Source organism: Leptosomus discolor, chromosome 6, assembly GCF_034619465.1.
Source record: "Leptosomus discolor isolate bLepDis1 chromosome 6, bLepDis1.hap2, whole genome shotgun sequence".
NCBI lineage: Eukaryota > Metazoa > Chordata > Aves > Leptosomiformes > Leptosomidae > Leptosomus > Leptosomus discolor.
The window spans coordinates 46,905,946-46,925,358 of NC_141396.1; the positions used below are offsets into that span (position 1 = coordinate 46,905,946).

Consider the following 19,413-nt stretch of genomic DNA (forward strand, 5'->3'; position numbering starts at 1 on the left):
TTGGCAGGCTCTCCGCTACCACAGCAAGGAGAATCATTTAACAACCTGTGGATGAAGCAGAAGCAGAAACTTGCCAGCTTTATTTGCTCACAAGTTTGAGTTCTTCTGCCCGTTTTAAACATTTAAAAAACATAAAAAGTGCAGAGCCTTTTGAGCGTTTTCCATTCTGAATTCTCCCGCAGCAACAACCACACCCCAGCCTTCCTGGAATGTCAGATTTCTGTTGCTCCTCTTTCACCCAGTGTTTACTTCAATATACCACTGTTTTGTGCCAGTAAGTACTTCTCTCCCCGCTGTTTTACATATTTCTTGCCTTACAGAATTGGTTACAGGTCTTCATATTTTGACTGACATGAAATACTAATTAACCACATTCTCCACTATCCAAATGTGTACATTTTCTTGTAAGGCCAATAAAAGCTGCTCTGCTTAGAGCAATAATGAAATCAAACCATAAGAAGATACTCCACTGAGCACATATCTCTCCTGCTGGGAAAAGGGTGACAAATTGAATGCTCAAAGTACAAAAGGCTGTATTTCTTAATTCCTTCCATTGAGGAAATACAATGTAGAGTGGCCTACTTCAATTATTTTTTTTCAATTACTTTTCAGAGACACCATTTACACTACTGTTTTCCTGTGATAGGAGCTTAGGAGACATAAGCAACAGTTCTAAGTTGACTACTTGCAACCACATCTAAAAAGCACCTTTAGAAGATCCTCTTCAAAGCAGTATCTGGAAAAAACCACAAACCTACCACCATACTACAGTTCACAAGGTATTTCTGACTATTTAATTCTGTCAATCTTCCTTTAATATTCTACACTTCTGGCAACGTTGTTTCAGTCAATTATCCTCACTTTACTGGTCAGTGCTCAAAAAAATGTTCCAGGACGTGAAAAATTCCATCCCTCCATTGGAGACACATACTGTTTTATAATACATTGGCCCATCAGCTTTATATAACTAACATCGCTGGGTAAAGGTATTCAGCTGTGACAATAACAGGCACATCTCAAACAAATGAAACACGAAGAGCACTGTCGTCAATTGTTTCACTTTTAAAAATGACAGTACAAATGACATTCTGACTCTGCAGGATCTTTTTCTTTCGTGCATTCAGTGTGTTCCTATTTAGAATAGGTCTGATTTTTTATGGGAACAGCACGTATTTTCTGCTTTTCACCTGTCTATACGACAAGGCTAATACAGCAGAGATGAATTCCTATGCATCAACAGAATTGTTTATGAAGGTCTGCTTAGTACAGCCTTCATGAACATTGTGACATATGGAAAACCTTTCCCAGCTCAGATGTCTACTTCTAACATTACCTGCTGGTTTCATATCCAGCATCTTCCACATACTAAAGGTGTGATTAAGCCTTCCCTATTCAAAAATAATCCCACCACTTCTTTGGGGGAATTGATAGTTGCCTGACTATTTGTAGAGCTCTAAATGCTGATGTTCTCCCAGCTCTTGCCCATCTACGACTTAATTTACTACAACCAACACAGATGACTTCCTAGTATAGTCACTTTATAGCTCATATGAAAATGGTGCCATGAAGGCTTCCAGCACTGTTTATTTCTTTAAAGAAAGTGCCAGATTACTACTTTACTCTTATTTTGCTTTAGAAAAAGAACTGAAGAATAATATAAGCATTCTCACAAGTTAGAGAAAGAGAAAAATCTGTGAGAAGACAATTTACTATTAAATTGTCTTACTGACCATAATTGCCCAAAAGAAAAATTGCAAGCAACATATGCACCGAAACAGAGAATATAGTTCTTTCCAGAATAAACATTTTTTCAAATAATAATGTATTTTACAGCTCAGTATATTTTTTTCACTATAATGATGGGAAAACAATACCACTAAGATGTCTTTGTTTAGCACTTATAGGTATATTTTTTCAAGTCTAGAATTTTTAAAAAAAAAAGATTCACGTGAAAGTAGGTGTGCATACAGCTATGACAAACAGTAGAGGAATCATTTTTATCTTAACTGTATTGAAGCCTACATAAAAAAGAAACACCACAGTTGTTAATAAAGCCCTAATAAAATTAAAAGAACATATGTCTAATTAGAAGAAAAAAAACTAGAGAATGCAACAGCTACAAATTCCAGGTGTTAAAGGGCTCCATGAGGCCATCACTACCACAAACTTCCTTTAAACTTCCACTCACACCTCAGGGAGCAGCAGAGCTTCTCACATCCAGTTGCATGAATACACAAAGCATTCTTAAAGTTACATGTACTGGAAAAATGCAGGGGTTTTGAGAAAAATTGCGATCTGGAATTTTTTTTTTTTAATCTTAAAAATTTTCTTCAAAAACATCTTCTCTTAAAATGGCTATTCTTCCCAAGCTATAGTAAAGAACCCCAGCTATATTACAACTCCGTGCTCTTGAAAATAACGTATCTTACCTCCTTCCACATTCATAGGTAAATTGTCATCATAGCACTAAATGTAATATACAACTATAACAACATTAACATATATAATCAATACACATAATATTTTAATGTTTTGATAAAAGTTGTTTTGGTAAAATACACCTGAGCAAAATAAGTCCAACTGACAAAGCTAAATACCTCGTCCCTGAAGTTAAGCATTCTGCTACTATAAAACCATCACAGTTAAAATACAGATTCCTACAGGGAAAAAAAAAAAAAAAAAAGTTGAAACCAGCAGATTCATGCAAAACATCTCCTGGCAAGAAACTGTTCCACTGAAGAGAAAATTAGAACGGGCGCAAAATTAATTAGTATTAAATATTACTATGAACTGTTAATCTACTATAGTATCAACTTCAAAGATCCATTTTAAGTCTGTTCCTGAACACCCAGTTCCAATTTCTTTGGTATAAGATGTATAGTTAATACTGTCATGTATTGACATCTGTTATCCCAGTCAAAGTAGTACCTTATTGCAGCAGTCTTTTCAAAGACACACATCAAAAAGAGACCCTGAAACATTTACACAAGACCCAAGATGTACACAAATAGTGCAGATGGAAAATACAAGGGTGACATACCGTCTCACACCATGGGCAGCAGTCACAGCACATCAGACACTGAATTACTGTCACACCTAAGGCGCGCAATGGAGAGAAGAAACCCGCTGGAGAGATTTGACACCAAACAGCCAGGTGGCTTTGCCAATGAACAAAGAAAAGTGGCAGAAGAAAACAAAAGGGCCTGTTCCCTCACTGAACTAAGTCTGCCACAGTCTTCGTCTCCAGCACAGCAGAAGTGACAGGACGGAGAAAGCTATGAAGAAGGGAAGCTGCCATTCTCCTCAGGGTGAAACAAGTAATTAGAGAAAAAAATAACCATTTTTACCCTATTTCCTTCAGCTTCTAAAAGCACATTACACAGTCTTCTTCGCAACCACACCTAGCTGACAAGCTTTAATTTTCGTTTTGTTAATATATTCCATATACATAATCTGTCATTGCCTTTTGGGCACTAAGAGAGATTCCTGCTGCTGACCCAAATGAGGCTTGAAACAGCAGTAGCATGGTCACGAAAGTTAAGCATTTAATCAGTACAAGAAATTGGATGTTACTCTTTCAATTCTTTCCTCCCCAAAGACAAGAGTCATGCTGAAAGGTCTTTAGCACAAGCAGGAATTAATACAAGGCTTGACCATCTTGGGTCCAGACCTCAGAATGTCTTTCCAAACTTCCTCAAGTAACAAGTATAGGAAGCCCTATTTATAAAAAAAATACTTAACTTTTCTAAGTTTCACAAAAATATTCAATAGGTAATGACACAGCTTAGTAGCCTATAGAACCAAAGGATCTCTTACATTTCAAGGCAAACTCCAAAAATAATTCTCTGGCTATGCTGAGTTGTTCATAATTGATAAATGCAAAACATTAGCAGCAAAGTTATTACTGCTCAGAAGAATGGGTATCCATCTTCACCTCATCGGAAAAAAAAAAGTAAGTTTGCAATACATCCTCGCTTGCATTCAACTATCAGAAAAACTAATTACATTCTGTTCTCATTTTCATACAACTCTTATCACACTTTTCTCTCAAGCTTTTCATCTTTCTGGGGACACTATGTGGTAGCCTATTGTTTCAGTGTACAGAAATATTTTTCAGGGGACATAAAATTAAGTGAGAAACTACTTTTTTTTTTTTAATAAATTATCCTGATATTTCTTATGAATTACTAACTTCATAACCATTTAAAAACCTCACTGCAAGTTCCTCAAAGGAGGATGAAGTCTTCAGTACCTGCAGTGCCAATAAACCCAATCACATTTCATATAACAACAGTATCTTTATCCTATTCTGAACATCAATTTACAACTAAAAAAGTGACAGAATTAACCGCAGCCTGTGAGCAAATATTCTGTGTCAGCCTCTGCAAGAACTGAGACCTGGCTGCATGGGAAGCATGCAATGGAGCAGACTGACCATTAACTCAACCAAAGCTCACCTATGTGCTCTTGTCTTCAACTTCTTCCATTCCTGTTAATACAGATTTCCAACATTTCTGACACAACTGTAATACAAGCCACATAACTCACTATTTAAACTGCTACCTGAGAATGACTGTTTAATCTCCTTTTTGATCTTCAGATCAAAACAAGCCAAAAGCTCATGACATATCTTGACTGATCGCTCACCATAACAGTTCCCTATTCTTAATCAAAGGCTCAAAAGTACAACTATTTCAGAAATTTAGTTTGCTATTGCTAAACTGAAAAGTTCAAACATTTTTATAAATTACTTCTCTTTTCCGTCTATCCTTGCTTTCTCTGCACACATGCATACTTTTTTCCCTCTCCTTTGTGTAAACAGACAAATCATCACTGTTAAGTTTCTCATAATACTTATCTCTCAGTCTCATTTACTAGAGATGTCAATGTCTTTCATATATTTCAGGGAATATTGTTCTTCTAAATACAGCTTTTGATTTTTTTTCCTCTAGCCTGGCTTCCCCTTTCCCCATTCCTCCTAACAATTTTGTAGTAACACCACAGTCTTTCAACAAGTTATGCTAATAACTGTTGTAGCAAGCTTCATCTGTTTTCTGATTGCCTGAAAAATTCCTATCAACTACTTCAAAATAAAACTCTCAGACCTTCCTATGTTATAGCAAAATTTATAACAAATATGCCTACAAGATGGACCGTTCAGCAACTATTTTTTGAACAAAGATTCTTCCAACAGGCATTCCTGCTCTTTGCTCACCCCCCCCTCCATCAGTATCCCTTCTCTACTACCCATCAAATACTAACATCAACAAAAGCACTAGCATCACTGTATCAAACAAACAGTAGCTCCAAAAAAAAATACATTTGAGTCCTTTAGGAAGCTTTGCTTTTCTACATATATATTCTCAGGAAGGTTCTTTATAACATGGACCCCAACGTCCCTTGCAGCAACATACCAAGCATGCTGCCAGTTCTAACAGTGGTAACTACCTCCTGGTCAACCACTTATTGAGCAATTCTGCTGCTTGAAATCCTCACATTGGCCCCTTTTCTTTTTATATGACCTGGCAAATCCAGTCAGAAATTTCTTCCCTCTTGCCATTGCACACAACCAATGCTACGCAACATGTGAACACCCTACTGAGTTGACCGTATACCACTCTACACCAGTCAGCAGAAACAGTCCATGTCTTTTTATTTAGGTAATTTATTTCATCTTAACGCTTTTTCCCTCCACAAACCTAGTCACTTGCATTTTAACTATGTCCAAAATCAGCATTTTTTTTTTAAATCTTTCCCAAAGTACTTCTCTTTATAGTTTTCTGATGTCAGAAGGAATTGCATTACAAGTACTGAGTTCCTCCAGAGCAAAACTGGAACAAAACAAAACCAGCTACTACCATTTAGTTTGCCAAGTTCAAAAAAATACCCGAGGTAAAACTAAATTAAAATGCAGTATAACTTATTTTAAAATTTGTGAAATTGGCATTACACCAATACACCTGTGTGAAAAGTGCTGCCACTTAGAGAGGCAGAACATGATGGACTACCTCCAAACATTTGTTCTCCTAAGGGGGGGGAAAAAAAAAAAACAAACAACAAACCACTTAGTGTGAATTTTTGCAACTGTGAAGCAAGGAGGAAACTTACACAGTTTCCATATAGTTCTGCAGCTTAAGAAATCCTCTGTAAAGAGTAACTATGCACTTGCCAGAAAAGCCTTTGTAATATACGCTTAAATTATTACTGGCCAAATTACAGGTAGTTTTTCATTTTTAGAACGAAGCTGCTGTAGTCTTCTCTCAAGCGTGACACCGATCACACATTTTCACACTCAGCTCATATTAAGATGTTACGGGATCAGCTACTATCACACAATTCCACCACAACCAAGAATAAGAGGATTTGGAGGGGAGCAGGAGAGACAAGTGAAGAAAGAAATGGGAGATTAAAAATTCTGCACGGCTCATCATCCAGACTTTTCCTCTTGGTACAAATAAAAGTTGCTTTCTGTTTGTGTTGCCCTTGTAAAGGAAAACAGCTTGGTCAACTCTGATGCAACATCAACTCCAACATCAAAAGATGGAAGTAGGCACAGGGAGAAGAAATACAAAACAAGAAGGATCATTAACTGTAGTTTTTTGGTATTTCAAAAAGTTGCTGTGTGAGATGACGTAACTAGGGGCAGCATGAACTGGTTGGTGTTGTTTATAATCAGGCAGACCTGTTATTCAACAAGTATTTCACCCACCTACTCTTACAGCAAACTTTTCCCTTGCGAGTCCTGCCTACTGTCTCCTTTTCAAGGAACCTCAACATCACACAGCCAAACTCTGCCCTCAGTGCAGCTTCTACAGTCTCCAAATTCAGCAAGGTTTCTGTAAGCACGTCACAATATTCAAAATTATGAAAGTAACATTAATTGACTGCTCAGCCAAGATTGTACATTGTCTGGATAATTACAGTAAGCTTCCATTGACACTACATGTAAACAGCAAAGCACACTTCTTGACAAGATGTTGTCATTCATGTTGACGTACCAACTCTGAAAATTCAGAGTGATATGGAAGATAGGAACGTTTTTTCTTAAAGCTTTATAAAGTATTTAAAGTATATCAGGACAGTAGGTTTACTTGCTACCATCAACATCAGCAGAGCTACACAGAACTTAAAATTTAAAAAAAAAAAAAAAAAAAAAAAAAAAAAAAAAAAAAAAAGAGAGAAAAGTATTTTCATTCAGCTAAGTCCTTCAGCAAATATGATAGGAAATTCTATGGCTTAGACTATTTAAAACCCCAAACAGTTAAATCGCAAAGCTATGAACAAAACATACCATCAAGATTTCACAGGCATGCTACAACTGGTTATAACCTCTTCCAAAGCTCAAGCTATGCAATGCAAATAAGTAAATGATTTGGAATCACAAAATTTCATCTATTGTTCATGTTCTGTTGCCTAAATGTTTTAGTAAATACAATGAAACAAACTTCATCAATCTTTAGGAATGAGTACAGAAAGTAATAGCTATGAAGAAAAATCGAGATTATATTGAACACCAACAGTAGCTAAGATACCAGCAAGCAAAGAAAATCCCACTGACTGAAATTGTGTCTCAGTAACTACAGTCCCCTAAGAATATATGTTCACTATGTTCTGTGATACAGGTGCTGAGGAGATGCACACGTTCTTCCTTGGAAAAGTTATCTGCAGTCCACAATGACCAATGATCACACAAATTAAACACACATATGTACTTGAGCCAAGACATAAACTTGCAACAGATCAGGATTCCACACAGCAAGGATTTCTAGAAGCACTTCTGGCAGATCGTAATAAACATTACATTCAAAGCTGTCTTGCATAAAAATAAAATGTATAATATTCATTTGCTATTTTCTCTTTATTTGCCCCAGCAACATCCTAAGTAACACTAAATTGCCCCAAAGGGACAATTACACCAATAGGCAGAATATTAAAACACCTGAGTTCCAAACACAGACCCTATACTCACATCAGGTACTAGACACAACTACTGGCTTAATACAGTCTGAGAATTCACCTTCTCCGAGAGGAAAAAAAAGCTAACAACTCCTCTCCCTTGGAGCAGTTTTTCTACTCCGTTTGCACCAGCAGGGAAGCAGGCTGACTGCAGCTAAGCTGTAGCACACTCCACGGTACTCTCCACAGACTGCAACAACACAAACCAAGCAAGCCATTGGAGCTCAGAGAGCCCTGTCCCTGCACACTCACCAACGCACACAAGGTGTCATATGCAGGCCTTGATCAAACGCGAAATCAGGACACGGCCAACTGAATATGTTGAAATGGAAACAGAAATGGGTTTGCATCCCATTACTCAGACACAGCAATCAAAACATAGCCCAAGTCTTCCCAAGATCTGTCAGTGATCATTATTCTTTAGTAATTCCTTTGCAACTAACCACCATCCACCTCACACACAGTACTCAGCAACTCTGATAAAGTGTTCTCACATGCCTTCTTCAAAGAGTTTAAAGATATGCAAACAACCTTCAGAGACTCAAATGTATTTTTTCCAAGAAGCTCCTTCAACTGTTCTAGCAAATAGACTTGGCTTCTTGTCCTACTTTCCTATTCATTACTGGACACCACCAATACTAATTTGGACTTAATACTCAACTAACCAAGTAAGATACCACAGCAACAAGCAGCAGGAATGTACGTTTCCTCTACTTCTAGCTGTCCCTCATATTTAAGCAGAGATTGCATAAATATCCACAATGATTACGCTCTTTCACAATTTTATTCTTTTTCTTACGTAGAACTTAATGCTTGATTTAGCACTCCATGAACAGGTAAAGTACTTTACTCATTCATCACTGCTCACTGCAGAGGGAAAGGCTGTATCAGACCACAGAGGTACATACTGCTCCCAACACCTTTCCAGACCTTCAGCTAACAACCTGGGTGATGAAATGAAGATTACACTTATTAAATTTGCAATGTACCTACAGGGTCTCTGGCAGGAGGATTGATAGGTTGATAGGAGGGGGCGGTAAGTACACTAGAGAACAAAATTATAATATAAAATGAACTTGACAAATTGAAGAAACAGCCTGGGGAAAAATGGGGATGTAGTTCAATGAGAACCAAGTGGAAGATTCTATGCTTAGCCAAGAACAATTAACTGCTCACATAACAGATAATAAGAACTGCTGAGGCTGCAATTCCACATACAAAGATAGAACTGTAGCCCACAACAATCTGAACGTAATTTAACAGTAGTTTGGGGTTTGCAACGAAAAAAAAGAAAAGGCAAAGACTATACTGGGACTTACGAGAAAAGTTACACATCACACAGGCACACTTGCTGTTCTACCAGCTCTGGTAATGCCCCATTGGGCGCTGCAATTCAAAGAATATATATATGGATCCTTTGGAGATAATTGAAGGTAGAGAAACAAGAATCACCAGAAAATACAATCTATGAGGAAAGACTTAGAGCTGTCTTGGTTAAAGAAAAGATTGCCAAGGGGAGACATGATAACTGTTTTCAAATACTGGAGTACATACTTACGGGAGGCTAAACAAGAAATAATGGACTCAAACGACATCAGTGTATTTGGCTCTGACTTGAGACCCTTACCAGCTGTTTTTCTAGTGGTAATGCAAATAACAGAACTCATTTTTTATTACATCCGAAAAGGAAAGTCTTCAGTACACAAAGTTATAAAGTGAAAAAAAAAAAAACAAACTTCTAGGAAGGTTTGCATGGGAGTTTCTGGGTTACTTCTTTTTCTAAGAATGAGCATTTTGGGTTGACCTATTTCATACCTTACTTTTGATCAAATCTAATGATCAGAAACAGCTGAAAAGCCTAAAACAAGGAGAAAAAAAAAAAGAAAAAAGCACCACATGTGAAACTGGCTGTAAGGTTAACCATACCATGAAACAATCTTCCTCCTCGACCCCAAACCCAGTGTTATCCTTTCACATTAAAGGTTGTTCAATAACAGTTGTAGATGGAGAACTAGAAAAGAAAGATCTGTTTACTCTGAGCATTCTCTTTACTGCAACTCTTAGAAAAGGCTCCATCATATTTCAGAAGGATTATTCTTGCTGCTCCTTACCTACTCATTTTCTTTCCTCTTGCCATATTCAAACTGAGAAATAATCACCTGCTGAAATCAGTACTGAAAAATAAGATAATGCTAGCTATTTTTAGAAATGATAGTATCATCAGGCTCCTAGTCACCTTCTAGAAGTTTTCCAACTGGTAGAAAGAAAACCTACTAGTGACTCACAGCTAAAACCAAACCTTTATACATAAATCCATCTTTCAGGAGAATGGATTCCATTTAATGGCCATATTCATCCACTGATTACAAGCAATTGCTTCCACTTTCCAGCCCATCTGACTGCCCAGAAAACTGTACCATATCCTTACCATTTCCAAGCTGGTATAAAATAACTTTGACATTTTTCATTCCTCCTCTATAGTACCTTAAAATGTAAAGCTTGACTGCACTTGCAGATTGTAGCTGTAGTACAATTCTAATATTTCAAATGCATTTGCTTATCTATTTCCTACTGGCATGAGTTAAAAAGAAATTAAATCTAGAAAAAAATAGAGTGATTATGAGTTTCTTCATGTCAATAATCCACCTTAAGACTGATGACAGTAGATTTAAATTTTAAAAGTTATGTAATCATTCCATATGGTGACTGTCATAAATAAAAACTTGAATGAAGCTACCCTGTGTGCAGGAGAGTAGAAAAAGTTTAGATACTAAATATTTCAGAATTTATTCCAACAGTGAGGTTGTTTGCCTTTAGCAAGGGGGTATATCAGGTCTGCAGAAGCTTAAGCTATGAGGTTTTACAGAAATTTAAAAAAAAAAAAAAACAAACAACTCCATTGCATGTTTTCACACATGCAGGAAGACTGTGCATCAGCAGATACAGCTAATGCAGAGAGAATATTCCAAAAATATGCATTTCAGCTTCTACATTTTGCATAAAAATTAGTCGTGTTTTGGTCTAGTGAATCTGTCAAAAAAGTATTTATATGAATATTTGTAAGAATAAGTTACCATATAATCATCCTACACGATTCAATCCTTTAACAAGCTTGAGAACTAGTACACAGATGGTTAGTTGCCAAAATGCCATTCATTTCCTTGCATCATCTTGGTTATTTGCAGCTGGGAAGAATCAGCTCTAAGTTTGCAAATAACAACAACTTTTCTTCTTATCATTTCCATATATATTAAATAAGTATTTTATCATTTCCATATATATTAATTAAGTAAGCTCTAGCTACAGATATTAAAGTGGAATAGGGGTTCAGATTTGCATTAAAGCCACCCTGATTCAACAAATCATGTGACTATCCAAGCCATTTTAATTGTCTTTACCTTTCTTCTACTACCTATATGCGCATTCAAAGAATGGTTCATTCACCTGTTTCAGGCAGTGCACAGCACCTGGCTGAACTGCAAAACTGGACCACAAGTCTGGGCCCTTAGTCCCATCAATATTATTTCAGCTCTCTGGCAACCTGGCATATCTAAAGTCAGACAGCAAATAAAAGGCAAGACTAAAGTTGCTAAGGCAAACTTAACAGTGTCCACATGCTAAGCATCTACAAGCTTCGAAATGTTGTCTATGAGACTTTTCAGATGAAACATGAATGCAAGTAAACAGAGAAACACAGAAGTCATGAGAGTACTGTACTACTCACAAGGTCCCAACTGAGATAAAAGCATGACATTCTAAGCACTACACAAACAAGCAGAGATAAATTATCCTGACTCAAACAGCTCACAAATTATATAAATAATAAAAAAAAAAAAAAGAAAGAACAAATCATCTCTTCTCTACAAGTAAGAGAGCTGAGAAGTTTAAAGGAGACATGAAGGAACTTCACGGAAACTCTGTGATAGAAAGATCATTCTTTTCAAAGCCATGTTCTATACAAGCACACATTGACAAAGTTTTCCCTCTAACCCAGCTGCAAAATCTTTCATAAACCTACGACTTACAAAAGCCATATCAGAAGCACAATAAATTTAATTTCACATATATTCATTCTTGGTTCGCTAGTTCCTGTTAATCCATCTGACTTTCCTCTACCAAAAAGTATAGTTTGAACATTCACAAATCAGTATATTTTTCTTATGTTAACAGAAATAACTACGTTTTAAAGTAACTTCTTATCTTTGCCAGAAATGCAGCAAAAATTATTAATTTCGGCACCTGAAAAAAGAGTGGAATATTTTAAGTTCAAAGGTCAAAACATACACAAATGCATTATCTAACCTGTGAATTAACAAACAGATACAGAAATTATTGAAGATACATGCTTTTTGACTTGTCCTTACAAAAAGCTAACTATGGCTTCCAAACCTATCAAATAACTTCACGGTATCGGTCTCCCATTCAGATTAGTCCATACTTTTTCACTTGTAGCTACAAATTACACTCTCATTGATGGATGGCCTCAATAAACAGTTTAACAGTAATTGCTCTTTGTCAAGTGCTTGTAGGAGTTTGTATGAGTAAATTTGCATTCTTCAGAGATTTTCTCATCAAGCAGTATTTAACATAAAAACGGATTTGCCTCTTGCTAATGAACACTGGATAAGACCCATCCTAATTTCAAATACTACAATAGCATCTGCTTTGCAAATAAGTAACCTTTGAGATGCAAGAGTACTGTGTCAAAATATGATAATATAAGACAACTGTATTTTCAAAACACAGCTTTGCATAAACATCTTTAAAAAAAAACCCACAAACATCAAAAAAAAACCCCACAAACTTAAGTTTACGAAAACTTAAAAACAAAATACACATTATTCATATTATACATGAAATTTTGTCTCTTCTTTAACAGAAAAAAAAGCATTCTTTCATGGTTTTACATTGTTTCTTCCCATTTCATACACCAGGTTTGAGGGACTTTTCAAAGATTAAGATTATTTTTTCAAGGATCACTATTAAAAAGTTCATTAAAGCAATTACCAGGAAGAATAGCACCTGAACAGTACAGATCATACCCATCATCCATAAATAGAAGAAGTCTACACTCAGCCCATATCTGAGGCTAAACTATAGCAGTTACTCTATCACTTGATGACCCATCCCCAGCTGAGAGGAGGAATCAGGGAAAAGGAGAGGAAATCCAAAGATTGAAGAAAGGTCAGATTAAACAAATCAGCAAAACAAATAAAGTTATACTCAGCCTAGAATGTCTGGCACTCACAGTCCTCAGGAGCAGAAAGAAAGAGGAGCAGGAGAAACTCCAAGCAGAACTCACCCTCTCCCCAGCCAACCTTCCCCCTTTATAATAACCATGACATGATGGGATGGGCTACACCTATAGCTCACTCCGGTCAGCTGCCCTGGCTGACTCCAAACTGCTGAAGGCCTGTCTGCCATGGCTGGGCTGCGATTCTGTCTCAGCCAAACCAGGACAGAAGCACACACCACGTAGCGCAACATAGATTAAAAACTCTCCTACAACAGAAGTTAAATATGCATGGCATGGAAACGCCAACGTATGGCACAGAGGAGACATTGTAAACAAACACTGTTATTAAGTACAAGTAAGTATCTCATTATGTAGAAAAGACCAAGCAATCAAAATATCATCACTGAAATTTAATCACAAAACTCCACGTAAAAGGTACCAAAGTATTATCACAGTTTTAATCACTGTAAAAGATCTAAGCTTGTACTTATACTTCAATTCAAATAGTACCACAAGCAGAATCCCATCTAGGGCAAATAAACTCTAGGTTAGCCTCAACTTGTAGCGTGCCAACTGTTGAAGCATGAATCTCCCTTCCTACAGAGCTTTCTCGGCAGCATGTAAGACAGGCAACTGACCACATTCTATTACAAGAGGTCTAATGTCACCCCCATACACTGTAGAGCACTTCAAAGAAAGCTACAATTGTATGTGTGTAACTCTGTACGTTCCTAAAGCAATCTAAGTACAACTCTGCACACTGAAACGGGTGTTTCAAGTTCTGGCAGCACAGCAGTTTTTGTAACAAAACTTGTATTTTAGACAAACAGGCACTGGCTGGCTTCAATTTTAGCCTGGAAGAAACAAGCATACGCTGTTGAACTATTCTGTGACGGGCCAGCCATAGACTGTCTACCTCAACATGAAACAAGTTTTTCAAGATAAGCACAGGAGAATAGTTCTGAAAAAAACTACATGCCCATAGTTACAAAACTCTGTCTCTTAAAACATGTTTTAACTAGATAAAGGTGAAAATAGTAACAATATATGATTAACATATAAGATCAACTTTGATTCCAAATTCTTTAAAGATACTCTTCTAACAAAGCACATTATAACTTTCTAAAGATTAAAACATACTGAAATGCACTCAGCAAATCTCAGGAGCATAGTACAAAGAACAAGCAACGCCTTTTTTCCACACATATCAAAATGCTCTTCTGCAGTATTTGCAAGCCGAATATCAATGCACTCTTCAAAATCCATACAACAACAAAATCTAAAAGTGGAATACAACACGATTATATTCTACAACCAAAAATAATCTATTTTCTTTATCAAAATCTAAGAGAGAAGCAAAACACAAAATCGCATGAAGCACTAGAAGCAGGCATTTTGTAAATACCTACTTTAGTAATCTGAGATATGTGAACAACATAACAGTTTTAAAAATAGGTTGTCACGATCTCTAACAGGATATTGTTTCCAGAAAACTATACAACCGAGAAGCACTTTGTTTTCTTATTACAAAATGCTGATCAGGTCCATAACCCTGAACAGACAGCTGCATAATGGACAACTGTAATCTAGCAGGCCAATAACGAATGTAATAGGAGTCAGCACCAGATCCGACACTTTCTGGGAGAAAAGGACCTGTATTCTGAGATCTGAATTAAAACACTGCCTAAACACATCATAATCAAATATTTTCATCATCTATCACTTCAATGCAAGTAGAATTCATCATTTGAAAAGATACTAAACTGCTCTAGACGGCACTGCTACATCTCCAGATTGAAGTTTTTACAGAATGACAATATCTATTCGACAGTATCCACAGTCAGGTTTTCTTTTCATGTGCATTTCTGCAAGACTTGACATTTACAATACTTACGCATTGCAATAAGGTTTCTTTTCATATCCTTTGTAGTTATTCATGTTCAGAGCCATTTTGCAAACTTCACAGTGGAAACATCCTTTATGCCAGTACTGTAAAGAAACATAAAGTAGAATTACTTACGATACCCATGTTTTGAAAGCTATGTTAGGGTACAGTAGAGGTAAAAACACAAGCACGCGTCAATATTTTGGCCATGCATTCTAGATCTCTGTAAACTAAATCAAAATAATTACTTTCACATGTAAACAAAGGCGCTTCTGATACACTCTCAGAAACGTAAATTCTCTGCTAAAGTGAATGTCAAGACCTCCACACGCTGACCTTGCCAGGATTATTTTAGATAACCGAAGCCGGAGTTTGACATTTTGCCTCGTTAAAGAAGCAAACGACGCCGCTTGCTAGGAATGCAGTACTATGCGAATAAAATCACTAACTAATGTGCCGGCTGGCTTTTCGGTACACTGAACACACACTAAATTTAGCACATAATACGGTATTTTCCTCTGGTAGCTCCCACCACCCTGCCTTTACGGAGCGACCGCGCTCAGCGATAACCGGCATCACCGGGGACACCTCCGAGGGACGGGGCTGTCGCCACCCCGGTGCCCCGGCCGCGGCGTACGGGGCAGCCGAAGCCGCCCCAGCTCGGGGAGGCACCGACAACTGCAAGCCGGCGGGGGCCGCCTACAACTTCATCCCTCGGGGACCGAGGGGGGGCCGCGGGGTCCCGCCGCCGGCCCCGGGCGCCGCCACTCCCCAAGCGGCCACCGCAGGGGCTCTCCGGCCCGCCGCGGCCCCCGCTCGCCGCCCGCCCTGCGCCAGTGCGGTGACACGGCGGCTGTCGCTTGCCGGCAGCGGTGGCGGCGCGGATGCCGGCGCCGCGGCAGCCCCTGAGGCGCTGCATTTGCCACCTGCCGCCTCGCCCCGCTCCCGGCCCGGCCCTGCCCGCCGCGCCGGAGCCGCGGGGAGCGGGGGCGCAGGGCTGGGACGCCCGGGAGGCGCCGTCCCCGCCCGCCCGCGCCCCAGCACCTTGTCCAGGCAGTTGACTTTCTCGGTGGGATAGACCACTTTGCCACAGCGGGCGCACTGGGGGTTCATTTTGCGGCTCCTCTCGGGTGGCGGCTCCCGCGGGCGGCGGCGGCCGAGGCTGCTGTGCGGCGGGCTGGGCTGGACGGGGCTCCGGGCGGCCGATCTATCATCCCCTGCCGTGGCGGGGACGCCGGGGGTCCTCAGCGGCTGCCGGCGAGCGAGGAGGTCATCGGCGGCGGCTGGGGAGGAAGCGGTGCTCCAGCTGACTGCGGCTCGGCAGCATGTGTGAGTGGGCGGGCGGGGAGCCGGTGCCTGCCGCCCCCGCCCGCTGGCCGCCGCCCGCCCCCACCGCCTCCTCCGTGTGCCTGCGCGCTCGGCTCCCCGCACCGGGGGCTGGGTGACTCACGCCGGGCTCCGCGCTGCAGCCGCAAGCCAAGCCCCCCGGCGCGGCGCGGCGCAGCGCAGCGCGGCCCGGCCCGCAGCGAGGGGAGGGAGCAAGGGGAGGGCGAGCCCCGCGGCGCAGCCGCCCCGAGAGGGGCGAGATGGCGGGCTGCGCGCCGCCGCCCTGAGGCAGGCAGGGGGGGGCGCCGGGCAGCGGCCGCCTCCTGGGCGCACCTGCCCGAGGCTCGCTGAGGCGCTGCCGGCACCTTACCCTGGCGGCAGGGAGAGAGAGAGCGAGGGAACCGCGGCGCTGCCGGGGCCGCGGGGCAGCTCGGCCGTTCCCCGAAGTTAGGCCCGAGGCCTGGCCGTGTGCCGGCGGGCACCTGCCGGGCGGGGCGGGGGGCAGCGCCGTGCTGGGCCAGCGCGGGGCGGGGGGCTGGCGGGGCGGGGCCTCGGCCTCTCGCCGGTTTCACACGCAGCCCCGCGGGGCCCGTTAACGGGTGAGGAACGCCTGTACGTTCCTCCAGCTTGGTATCCCCGTTCGTTTTCGGGGTCAGTGTTGCCATTCCGAGGCTGGCTGTCTCCGAGGCACACCAGCTGTCCCACGGGGCAGTCGGATCTCAGCCAGAATTCAGCTCCTCAGAGCAGGTTTTTACCGTTCATTTTGTACTTGATCATGAGTGCTGAGGGAATGCTACAGCAAGAAGGCATGCATTTTTCCTTGGCTGTGGAGTTGTTCAACTACCTGGAGTATAAACCACACTGAAGAAAGTGGTGAGGCCAGTGCAGTGCAGCCTTTTCTGAGGTTTTTTTTTTTCAGTAGTGCATCACTGTGTGGCACACAGCAAGGACAAATTCTGCACATACTTGGGCGTTATTAAGTAATCAGAATGCAGTCAGCTAAACTGGAATACTTGGCTATAATTCTTCCTTAGCAACCGAACTTTTATGCACTGGCTGGTTAAAGGCATGGGGAGAAACAGTAATTTCATTGAAATTAATAATATATGTGATTAAATGAGAAATACCTAATCAGGCTTTAAATATTACATGACAGAAGTTGTAGAGCTGCTTCTGCTTCATTTAGACATAAACATCTGGCACCCAGTGAAACTCATAATGTGGAGATGCTGGCTATGCTGCAAGCAACAGGAGAGCAGATTAGCAGGCAGTCTTGTAAATGCTTATTGTCTGCTTTGGCTTTCTCAGTGCAGTAGCAAATAGACAAACTGCTGACCAGCTCTCTTTCCATTCCTGCAGTCTGCAGGCTGGTCCATTTCCGGGCCAGTGCTAGCGATTTGCAGTTCTTAAAAATCCTGAATCAGGTTCCTTTTTTACTGTTGTTGTTAACCAAGTTAATTTTGATGTGGAATTTAAGATTTGTCTTCTCACTGTTCGTCACTGACTATAGCATGATATTTTTTCACAAACACTTGGAGACTAATTTGCCCTCAGTCTGAGATATCCCAGACAGAAATAGGTGCATGTACACCCTGCAATGTTGATGCAGTGAGTCTCATCATCTGCTACCTCTGTGCTGTACAGATTACATTACGCTTTCTGTTGGACCGTCTGACTGGCGATGAACAGTGGCTTTCATTCAAGGAACCCTGAATGCTAGACATCCGAGTATGTTGGTAAAGGAAACTCAAATACAGGGTAACTCAATGTTTTCTGCAGGAGCTGTCATTTGTGGATCCATCAAAGATCATATCTTAGTTGAATTTGGCCTAGCACATAGGTAAGTGATCTCCATTCTGCGAAGGCTACACAGCATAGCAGAGTAGCAAGTCTGTAGTAGGAACTGGAATGGAGACCCAGCTAAATTAGTTTCAGATAGAGGGCAGTAAATGTTACTTATATAGGAAAAAAAAAAAAAAAAAAAACCACCAAAACTTTCTTAGCTGACTTAATTCTTTCTCAGCTTAGATTCAACCTGATGGCTTATGGGTAAAAAGGCCCTATAGCTTATTAGAAATAACTAGAGGCATGCAGCTCCCCCAAACCGCTGATATGAAATCTTTGAGATAGAGGCTTCATTCCTGGAAGTTCCAGATTGTTAAAATCACATTCAGAGCCGCCTTCTTAGTGTACAGACAAAAATAATTTGGATATTACTCTATGTCAATGCTACAGTGTAATCTCCCACCTTGTTCTTGAAGGGAAAACTTTTATTAACCAAAATATCAGCACTAAAAATGGAATAGTAAAATCAATAGGAGTACCTGCAATTATATCTAAATTGAGTGTTTGGGCAGTATAAAAGCATTCCAATATATATCATTATTTCAGGATTCTTTTATTAACTTTTATTAGCTTTTTCCACAAGGAAGGCAAATAGTGTCCGAATCATAATCTTCATTTCCACAGCAAAGAGCTCTTTCTTCATCAGCCAAAACTTTTTTTCTAGTGCTACTGTAATGAAAAGCAGGTTCTTTTGCTCTATACAGACCAGTGGGAGAGAAAAATCTACTTCACCCATGACTGTGAGAAAGCAATGAACTGTTACTCATCAGTAGTCTGTCTTTTTTTCTGAATAATGATGCAATGGTAAAGTCCAGCAAAGCAAAATAAAACCACCTAGCTGTGTCACTGACTGAGGGTGTAAACCAATGACTACAAAGCACAGAAGGGCAAAGACCTTGCACTCTAGCTAAAGAACTGTTGCCACAAGCATGGAGACTGTAGTAGGTGGTGGACCTCTGGATAGGATCCAGCATTGGTTCCCAGCTGCTGTGTATTGGCAAGTTATAAGTTGCATCCCAAGATTTTGGGCTATTACACTTAGCTCACAGTGTGTGTCAGGGCTGTGTATGTAGCCTAGATGATTGAAAAGTGAGTGTTCGGCTGAGCAATGCAAATCAGCAACACCTGCAACTAGTTTTTTTTCAGCATACCTACAGTGGTCCAA

General features: G+C 40.3%; 1 protein-coding gene across 4 annotated transcripts in view; it reads right to left on the bottom strand.

The window, feature by feature from the left end:
• The window catches only part of NEBL (nebulette), a 262,002-nt gene extending 245,812 nt beyond the window's left edge, over nt 1-16,190 (bottom strand). For all 4 annotated transcript variants that reach the window (XM_086466536.1, XM_086466535.1, XM_086466534.1 and 1 more), the window contains exons 1-2: nt 16,122-16,190; nt 15,087-15,181 (exon numbers count right to left, since the gene is read on the bottom strand). In XM_086466536.1, the coding sequence (XP_086322662.1) occupies nt 15,087-15,181; nt 16,122-16,190 (164 nt within the window). The remainder of the gene's footprint in view (nt 1-15,086; nt 15,182-16,121) is intronic.
• Between the last annotated feature and the right edge of the window lie 3,223 nt (nt 16,191-19,413).